Raw genomic sequence first — 9,597 nt, 5'->3', positions numbered from 1 at the left:
AAGCCTCTGAGTGCCAGGGCGGAGTTTCCACCCTCCTGTTCCCCCCCCACCCCACAAATTTCCTCCTCACCCGCGTTATTTCATGAGGGATCCTTTCCCAATCCCTTTCCTGCCTCCTGGGGTCCGCACGGATCAGCCCTCCGGGAGGACATGGAAACCATAAAATGTCTCTGCTTTATTGGTGAAATCATTTCAAAATACATTGAAAGACATTTCAAAAATCATTCAAAACACAACGAGGGGATAACGGGGTGCCCAGGGGGGGCTGTGGGGGTCAGAGCAGAGCTGGGTCCCTCCTCAGTGTCCCATTCCCTTGGGTTCACTGTGCTGGTGATGGAGATGGGTGCTGGGCTGTAACCACTTGGCCCTGGGGACTGCAGACCCAAAATCCCACCCAGGAAGGCTCTGAGCTCCGGGCATGCAGAAGGTGGTGGAGATAAAACATCATCTTGGGGTGGGGGACCCGGGGGGCTCAGAGGATCTTCCTCCTGGTGCTCTCAGAGCAGCGATTCAGGATGAGATCTTTGCTGGGACGAGGGGGAACTGCAGGCTGAGCCTTGGGCTTGCTCTCCTCCTCCTCATTTTTCTCCACTGAGGGTAAAACCAGAGGTAGAGATGGGTCCCCAGCACCCAACACCCTCCCCGGACTGCTCAGAAGCTGCCTGTGGAATGGTCACCAAACCCTCCTGCTTTTCCTCCTGCCTTACTGGGCTGGTGGTCTGAGCCCACCAGTTCCCAGCTGGAATCACAGAATCCTAGAATGGGCTGGGTTGGAAGGGACCTCAGAGCTCATCAAGTCCAACCCTTGATCCACTCCCCCCGTGGTTCCCAGCCCATGGCACTGAGTGCCACATCCAGGCTCTTTGGAAATATCTCCAGGGATGGAGAATCCACCCCTTCCCTGGGCAGCCCATTCCAATGGCTGAGCACCCTCTCCAGAAAGAAATTCTTTCTAAATAGACTCACAGCTCTGCTCAGGGCTGCTCTCCCTTGGGAAGAGCATGGATCCTGCAAGGGGATCATTCCCAAACCTCAGCAGCAGCCTTCATGCACCCAAAGCACCTTCACCACCCCCCTGAGGGTGCTGAGCTGACTGATCACACATGATAAAGGGAACAGCAGCACGGGGGGGTTGGGTGCAGGGGGGAAAGCACAGGTCCTAAATGTGCTAAATGCCCAGCAGGACCCTATTCTGCTCCTTTCCTATAACCAGAGGAAAAACCAAACCAAACCAAACCAAACCAAACCAAACCAAACCAAACCAAACATCCTCCCAGGAAAAGGGTGGCTAAGCAAAGTGTGACCTGCTGTCCTGCTCCAGAAATCCTCCCGGAGGGGTCAGACTTACTGATGACATCAGCCTTGTTCTGGAAATTTCCCCTCCTGTTCCTCTGGCTCTGGATGTACCTCCTGCTGTTCCTCCTGTAGGTCTCCTGGCTGATCTGCCTTCGGCCCTGCTTGTGGATGCTCTTTGCATTTCGGATGCTGGATCTGCACTCAGTCAGAAAGAAAACTCCCAGTTGCTGTCCTGGCAGCTCCCAAACCCACCCAACTTCTCCATCAGAGGCTCCCACACACACTTCCTCCTCTGCCTCACCCAAACCCCAACATCTGCTCAGAGGGTTTGGCTAGTAGAAGGCAGCAGGTGGCAAGCAGCCCTGGAGGGTGAGGTGGAGGTGATGTGTGATGCCAGAGTGCCAGGAGGCAGCTGGAGCACAAGCCTGGAAAGCAGTGATGGGGATGGAGAGGTGGGCTGGGGGTAAAGCTGAAAGGATGAAACAAGCATGAGGTTTAGCCAAGAAAGCCCTGGAAGTGATCTCCAGCCCTGTTGATGGATGGATCTCCCCGGGGTGGTGTTTGCCATGGCCCCCCAGGATGAGGGGAAGAGCACAGGGGATGTGTCAGGGTGCAGCTGGGTGAGCAGTGATGAACCCCACAGAGAAACTCCTGAGCCTGGGCTTTATGGTGGAATTCTGTCAGAGGGGAACCCCCAGCCTCAGGGACCATCCCCAGATGTGGGAGAAGGCTCCTGACATCCCTCCCATGGTGTTGTCCTCCTGCCTCCAGACCCTCTGATCTGAGCCCCATGCTGGAGCAAAGCTCCTGCCCCCCATGGCAGCTCAGCAGCTTCTTCAGACCATGGAATGGTTTGGGTTGGAAGATCATTTAGATCATTAAGATCTTAAAGATCATTTATTCCCAACCCCTCCCACAGGGCAGGGACCCCTCCCACAGCTCAGGGTGCTCCAAGCCCCATCCAACCTTCAACACTGAATACACAGAAATACACAGAGAGTGATGGAAATACCAATTTTGGATGTTGTTTCCATTATGCAGCTGGATGGAAAAATACAGCCCAAATTTTAATGAAACAAACCCACTCCAGAGGCTCAGCAATTCAGATTAATAGCATCAACCAAGCCAGCACTGGAAAGAACCTTAAAAATCACCTAGTTCTGACCCCCTGCCATGGGCAGGGACCCCTCCCCCAGCCCAGGGTGCTCCAAGCCCCATCCAACACTGCCAGGGATGGGGCAGCCACAGCTTCTCTGGGAAACCTGGGCCAGGGGCTCAGCACCCTCAAATTAAAGAATTTCTTCCTAATGTCTGACCTAAATCTCCAGTTTAAAGCCATTAACCCTCATCCCATCCCTCCAGGCCCTTGTCCCAAGTCCCTCCCCAGCTTTCCTGCAGCCCCTTCAGGCACTGGAAGGTGCTCTGAGGTCTCCCTGGAGCCTTCTCTTCTCCAGGCAACTCTCAGGCAATCCCAACTCTCTCCCCCTGGCTCCAGAGCTGCTCCAGCCCTGGGATCATCTCCATGGCCTCCTCTGGACTGGCTCCAACATCTCTGTGTCCTTCTGGTGTTGGGGACACAATGCTCCAGGTGAGGGTCTCACAAGAGTGGAGCAGAGAGGGAGAATCCCCCCCCCCTCCTCCTGCTGTCACACTGCTGGGGATGGATGAAAAGTCACAGCAGGGCTCAGCATCCACCATGGGGACCAAATCACTGTCCCCAAAGAGGCCACCTCCCCCAGGGGTACCAGCAGCCACCCCTGTGCTCAGAGGGGTGGATCTGGATTATTTTACAGTCTCACACACTCAGTTTGTTCTCAGAAGAGGCGGATTAGGGCAGATTTTGCAGCAAGGCTGCCCTGTTTTCTTGTAGGAAAAAAAAAAAAAAAGCTAGCAGCAAGCTCTGCCTATCCTAGCAGTGCTCTTTGCGTTGGAATTAATGAGTTATTATTGCTTTTTATCTTTTAATAAAAATAAAATCCCTTCCATTAGCTTAAATCCTCCCATCAGATGGGGTCATGTGGCAGCTCTGGTTGGTTAAATCTCTCCTCACTTCTCAGAGATTCAGGGGGAATAAGAAAGGAAATAAGGCCAGGGATTAAGGAAACAAGAAAAAGGCCAATTTGAAAATGAAACAGGATTAGCCCAGAAAAACAACTTTACAGAAGGACAAGGAGAAATGCAGCAGGCTGGAGGAGCAGCAGGAGCAAGGACCAGGTGTGTGTGTCAGAGACTTTGGGGTGCAGGATGGGGAGCACAGAGCTGGGATCTGCCTCCTCCCCCTCTGCCTTTCCCCAGCTCCCACCTCCTTATTGCCAAGGGGAGCAAAGGACACCACAAACCAGTCCCTGGTTTCATTTCCCCCCCCCAGAGGAGCAGAATCCTACTCCCCAGCCAGGGCTCCTCTCCTACCTCCGTGGAGGAGCTCTCCTGTTCCTCAGCTCACTCTTCCCAGGGGTGTTCTCCTCCCCAGCTTTCTGCAGGTACATGGAGGGATAATAACCTGTGTTTTCATCCTTCCTGCAGGGCAACACGAAGCAACACACAGCTTGAAGCCTTGGCTCTGTCCCCACCACCTCCTCACCCTTTGTCCCCAGCAGGACTGAGGATGCTGGGGGGGTTGTTACACAGGATGGGTTTTTTGTTGGGAAAAATCCAACCATTAACCCAGCCCTTCCAAGCCCACCCTCAGCTCCACAGCTCTGAGATCCCTCAAGTGATGGGGACTCCCTGGGCCAGGCCCTGACAGACCTCCCAGTGAAGGATTTTTTCCCAAGATCCAGTTTTTTCTCTTGCAGGGGTGGTGGTTTCAATGTGCCCTCAACTCCTGTGCCTGTGGCTCTTCCTGGAGGTGAGGTAGGCAGAGGGCTGAGGGATGCCTCACAGCTTCCAGGGTCTCACCAGCTCCTGTTATCCCCTCACCTGGCTCCTGAAACATTGCTCAGCACCTCCTGCCAGACCAGAAACTCTTTCTGGTCCCTCTCACATCTCCCTCCAAGCCTGGCATGCCCTGGAGATCCTGCCAGCACAGCTTGGGACAGGAGGACATCTCCTGCCCTGCTGAAACCTGCAACTTGGGATCCACGAAGGAGCTGGGGATGCCTTTGGGAAAGCCTGAGATTGCAGGTGAGACAGGTGGGGGGGGTGAAAGCTGAAAATCCAAATGTGCCAGAATGCTTGGAGGCAAAAAATAACACTTTTTAATTTCCCATCTGCCTCTGTCTTGGATATCTCTGAACCCCCCAGCAGAGAAAACCTCAGCTGCAATGTGGCAAAGCCACTGGGGGTTACTGGGAGCAGAGCTGGGCAGGGGCACCCACCCACCAGTGACTTTCCCAGCCCTGATGGGGGAACCCCTGCCTGAGCCCCCCACTCTCCTCCTTTCCCTGTGTTCCCTCTCACCTGACAACCCACCAGCCATCCAGCAGCTTGTGGATGACTTCAATGGTGTCACCATCCTGGAGGGTCAGCTCATCCTCCTCCACTGCTCTGTAGCTTTTCTGGACAAGGTACTGCTCACCTGCTCACAAAATGGGGACAGCAGGGTGGGTGCCACCACCCCAGGGACAGGTTCCATCCTCTCCAGCTGCTGAGGAGAGGAGGCACCCAGCATCTGCCCGAGGTACCACACAAAACCCAGGGTGCTTCGGGTCTCTAAGTTTGGATTCAGAATTCCCTCAGCCTTGCTGGTGCCTCTGGCTCATCCCAGCCCCTCTCCAGGAGAAAGCTGGGGAATTCCAGCAGGGGAAGCACCCCCGTGGCTGCTACAGAGCATGTTTGCAATTTGGGTTATTAAATGAGGAAGAAGGAAAGGTTGTGCTCACAGCAGCTGTTGCAGGGTTCTGAAAACCAAAGATAAAGCCCAGAGGGCAATCAGAGTGTCACAGGCTGGGTTTGGCTGGAAGGACCTTAAAGATGATTTATTCCCAATCCCCTCCACGGTCAGGGACACCTCCCACAGCCCAAGGTGCTCCAAGCCCCATCCAACCTTCAACACTGCCAGGGATGGGGCAGCCACAGCTTCTCTGGGCAACCTGGGCCAGGGGCTCAGTTGCCACGGATGCCCCCTCTGCCATGGGGGGCGATGCAGGGGCTTGATGAGGATGGGGCAGCACTGGGGGGACCTGCACCCTCGTTTGGGTGCTGCACTGTGCTCCATCACCCACCCAGCAGCTCAGCATGTCCCCAGCTAGCTCAGGTGCCACTGGATGAAGATGTGAATCTGTGACCGGCCCAGAGGAGCTTTTAGTGGTCAGCTGGAAGCAATGGGAAGCTCCTCAGGTTGGGAATAAAACATTGAACCGTGGCATTTATCCCTCCTGGCAGCTCCTACAGACCCATCTCACTGCCCAGCAGTGCTGCTCAGCGGGACCTTTGCCATGAGCCCTGGAGCAGCAGCAGCAGCAGGAGGCTGCCCTACCCCCCATTTCACCTGCGTAGTTGGGCTCCTGCTCTTCAGACTCATCGGGACCATCCAAGGGCTCCAGGTAGGCAGCTGGGACCCAGCCTTGGTTGTTCTTCAGCTGACAAAACCACCAACCTGAGATAAAGGGAAGGGAAGGGAAGGGAAGGGAAGGGAAGGGAAGGGAAGGGAAGGGAAGGGAAGGGAAGGGAAGGGAAGGGAAGGGAAGGGAAGGGAAGGGAAGGGAAGGGAAGGGAACGGAAGGGAAGGAAAGGAAAGGAAAGGAAAGGAAAGGAAAGGAAAGGAAAGGAAAGGAAAGGAAAGGAAAGGAAAGGAAAGGAAAGGAAAGGAAAGGAAAGGAAAGGAAAGGAAAGGAAAGGAAAGGAAAGGAAAGGAAAGGAAAGGAAAGGAAAGGAAAGGAAAGGAAAGGAGAAAAGAAAAGAAAAGAAAAGAAAAGAAAAGAAAAGAAAAGAAAAGAAAAGAAAAGAAAAGAAAAGAAAAGAAAAGAAAAAAGAAAAAAGAAAAAAGAAAAAAGAAAAAAGAAAAAAGAAAAAAGAAAAGCAGCTGGGGGGGTTGTGGGGCACCAGGGTTGTCCCCAGCTGGGGTCAGGCATCCACGTGGCTGGGACAGAAGGGACAGTGCTGGGGACACCCTTGTTTACACGGTGCAAGCAAGGAGCTTGGCTGCTTCCTCTTGGGCAGGAAACCTCACAGACATGTGAGGGGCTGCAGGGCTTCCTAGGATTGCCCCACCAGCTCCCCAGCTGTCATGTGGCTCCATGTGAATGTGAGCCACGTCCCAGGGAGTGGGGGGAGACACGGAGAGGTCTGGTGCTGCTCTTTGCATTTCCTCTGAGCTTCTCCTCTCCATCAGGAGACCCTCACACAACCACCCACGGCCCATGCAGGGGGATCCCGGCTCCTGGAGCATCCTGTGCAGCTCCTGTCCCTGGCCAGGGGCTCTGGAGGGAGGGATGGGCACGTACCACTCTCACTCTTCTCCACGACATCCACCATGTCCCCAGCTTTCAGAGCCATCTCAGATGTGGAGCTCTTCTCATAGTCAGCGATGGCTCGGTACGTCTGCAGGATGATGGGACCCGTGATGTCTGGGGAGGAGAAGTGGGAGATGAGCCCTCTCCTGCCACACAGACACCCTATTCCAGCTCAGGACAGCCCAAAATGCTCACCAGGAACTTTCTGAGCCTGAACCAGCTGGACCCCAGGACACAGAACTATTCCCCTTAGGCTGCAGCTCTGGCCCCAGCAGGGCTGGTTCAGGTCCCTGTGCTCCTGTCCAGAGGTTTTGCAGCTCTCCTCAGCTCATCCCTGCCCTCTCCTCCCTGGAACTGCCCCTTTCCCTGCTGGGTTTTGCTGTTGGTTAAACACCTCGGAGGCATCTTACCACTGAGGGTTTTCTTGGCATCCTTTGGCAGGAGGAAGACCTCAGGCTTCTTGATCCTAGAGGGGTGGGAGCAAAGGCAGCTCAGTGCCAGCAGCCCTGGTGCCCTCCCTGGGGGCTGCAGGATTTGCCCCAGAGAGCAGGCAGGAGGACTCACCAGCTGTCTGTGACAGGGTTCATGTCCTCAGGACGGACCTTGAAGAAGTTGACCACGTGGAGGCAGCGGGAGATTTTGTGGGGCAGGTTGAGCAGGGTGGAGCAGTACTCAGACAGCGTGCCCTGCCTGTTCTGGGTTGAACGCTGCCCATCAAACCACTTTGGGGCTGGGAGAGAGAGGAAAATGCAGAAACTGCCCAGCTGGGAGGGCTTTTCCTGGCAGACTGCTCTGAATCATTAATTTTTCCCCTAAAAAGCAGTGGGTTTGGCCCCGGGGTGCTGCTCAGCTGGGTAGAGCCCATGAGATGCTGCTGGTGCCAGTGTTGGGGACAGCCCTGGCAGCATCCTGACCACTGCCTTGTCCCCAGTGCCTCCAGTTTCCCCAGTGGCAGCGTGTGGGAAGGGCCCCAGCCCCAGAGAAGCCCCCCAGCCCCAGCACCCTGCACAGGGCAGGTTTACTGCTCCTCCTCCCCGAGAGGAGTCAACCACAACCCCACAGTTGTTTCTCCTGCTCCTTCCTTTCTCCTTTAAAGCAGGAAACTGAACCAAAAGGGGAATTTTGCTGACCTGCACCTTGCATGGGGACAACCCAAGGTTCATCCCTTGTCAGTTCAGACAAATTGCATCACTTCCTCTTACAAAAGAGCTGCCACAATGGCACTAAAAGATCTCAGTCATGGGGTCACCAAAGGAGGGCTTGGCTCAGCTCAGGCTCCCCAAAGCCAGACCCTTTGTGCTAGCCACAAGTCCTGGCTGATGCTGCAGGATGTGTCCCCAGGGTGCCCACCCTTGGGGGGAGGCAGGACTGGGTCTGTGGGGCTGGCAAAACCATCTTGGGAAGGTGAAACAACCACTGCCCAGACTCTCCTGGGCTTGTGACTTCAAGCCAGGGGGTGCAAAAGCAGAAATCACCCAAGCACCTGTGGAGCTCAGCCCACCAGGGAATTTTCCAACCCCCCCTGCCCCACTGCTTCCCCCTCTCACCTGGCAAGTGGGGGATGATCCGGCTCTCCACGTTGATGTCCCCAGATTCAATGGGGAACATCTCCTTCAGTGCTTTCTGTGGAGCAGAGCCAGGCATGGTGCTGAGGATGGCACCGGGGGACCTTGTGGCACCACTGCCCCCACCCCTGGCTCATCCCACTTCCCAGCACCATTTCCCTGGACCCTGACCCCAGGAGGAACCTGCCAGGGGAAAGCAGAGCTGGTGGCTCCCCACATCCAGGAGCAAAAGGCATGGAAGCAGAGTGACCCAGGAGCTTCTTGTGAGCCAGCTTTGGTTTGGGGACAATTTCAGTTGGAATTCACCCTCCTTTTGCCCCTTCCACCCCAAACCCTGGTGTGCTGGGCTGGTGCCCACCCCGGGAGGACTCACATGGAACTCATAAATCTCAGTGAAGCGGCGGTAGATGAGCTTTTCAGAGAGGTCGTTCCACTTCACCAGGAACATGTAGACCTGAGGGGAGCCCATGTTTCCATTTTTAAATAAAATGCATCTTTTCCTTCCACTGCCCCGACGCCAGCAGCTGTGCCCAGGCAGCCAGCAAGCTGGGCAGGGACAGAGAGGGGACACAAAGACACAGAAAGGTGGGAATCAAAGAGGCAAAAGCCCTTTCCAAACCTGCAAAGTTAGCAACAGCTTGCAAAGGTGTCCCTAATTTAGTGGAAAAAATTCCATCCTCTGCCTCCCTCCAGCAACCACGATGAAACCCCCCTGCACAAGGATGCTCTGAAGCCCTTGGTTATTTTTATCTAAAGAAATCTGCTGGCCAGCCAGGCTTTTTACCCTGTTCCTCAGCTTGTGGGAAGGTGGCTGTGAACTCACGTAGTGCTGGCTGGGGAAAAACCTCTTCTCGTAGCCCAGCAGCTCGATGTGCCGGATGAAAGTGTCCCCCATGGCTGCTCCCGTCCCGTCCCGTCCCGTCCCAGCCCCGCTCCTGCCTCCTCCTCTCCTCCCTCTGCCCTCGCACAGCTCCGTGGTTAAAGCCCCAGAAAAGCAGAAGTTCTGCTGCAGTCCTGCCCCAAGGCTGGGTCCGGGTCGGTGTTTCCCGTAGGTAGAGTCCGTCCATCCCGGCTCCTCCGGCAGCGGAGATTCCCTGGAATCCGAGAGGAGGGGTCCCCTCCGGCCACCGGAGCTGCCCCGCGATGGCACAGGGTGCTACAGCACCCGTGGGTGACAAACTGTGGGCAGGACGAGTGGGATGGGACATGGGGTGAGCAGGTTTCACCCTCCTGAGCAGACCGGGATGGGCTGAATGGATCCTGGAAGGAATTCCCCGAGCCCAGGGGTGGCAGCACCATCCTCTGAGTGGCCCAGGGACCCCCCCGTGTTCCCCATCCTCTGA

General features: G+C 55.6%; 1 protein-coding gene across 2 annotated transcripts; it reads right to left on the bottom strand.

The window, feature by feature from the left end:
- Positions 1 to 154: 154 nt before the first annotated feature.
- On the bottom strand, positions 155 to 9,373 carry NCF1 (neutrophil cytosolic factor 1). Of its 2 annotated transcripts, none has more exons than XM_071765167.1 (11): positions 9,078 to 9,188; positions 8,628 to 8,708; positions 8,237 to 8,312; positions 7,254 to 7,419; positions 7,100 to 7,155; positions 6,681 to 6,803; positions 5,726 to 5,833; positions 4,696 to 4,813; positions 3,706 to 3,813; positions 1,349 to 1,491; positions 155 to 591 (listed from the first exon to the last, which is right to left on the bottom strand). In XM_071765167.1, the coding sequence occupies exons 1-11, from the start codon at positions 9,147 to 9,149 to the stop codon at positions 473 to 475; spliced, it is 1,170 nt and encodes a 389-aa protein (XP_071621268.1). In that variant the 5' UTR covers positions 9,150 to 9,188; the 3' UTR covers positions 155 to 472. The 2 variants fall into 2 exon arrangements, with proteins under 2 accessions (XP_071621268.1, XP_071621269.1); XM_071765168.1 differs by having other exon boundaries at positions 336 to 591; positions 8,613 to 8,708; positions 9,078 to 9,373.
- Positions 9,374 to 9,597: the final 224 nt, after the last annotated feature.

Source organism: Heliangelus exortis, chromosome 21 (genome assembly GCF_036169615.1).
Source record: "Heliangelus exortis chromosome 21, bHelExo1.hap1, whole genome shotgun sequence".
NCBI lineage: Eukaryota > Metazoa > Chordata > Aves > Apodiformes > Trochilidae > Heliangelus > Heliangelus exortis.
Note: the sequence above shows the minus strand (reverse complement) of the source record. Positions and strands in the feature narration are given on the sequence as shown.

Bases quoted from the DNA above. Each gene is read 5' to 3' on its own strand.
- NCF1 (XM_071765168.1), bottom strand. From the start codon at position 9,149: ATGGGGGACACTTTCATCCGGCACATCGAGCTGCTGGGCTACGAGAAG. The intron at 8,313-8,612 runs GTGGGCACCAGC...TCTGCTCCACAG, and splicing joins TCCATGTGAGTCCTCCCGGG to AAAGCACTGAAGGAGATGTT. The intron at 5,834-6,680 runs GTACGTGCCCAT...CCTTTATCTCAG, and splicing joins CGTGGAGAAGAGTGAGAGTG to GTTGGTGGTTTTGTCAGCTG.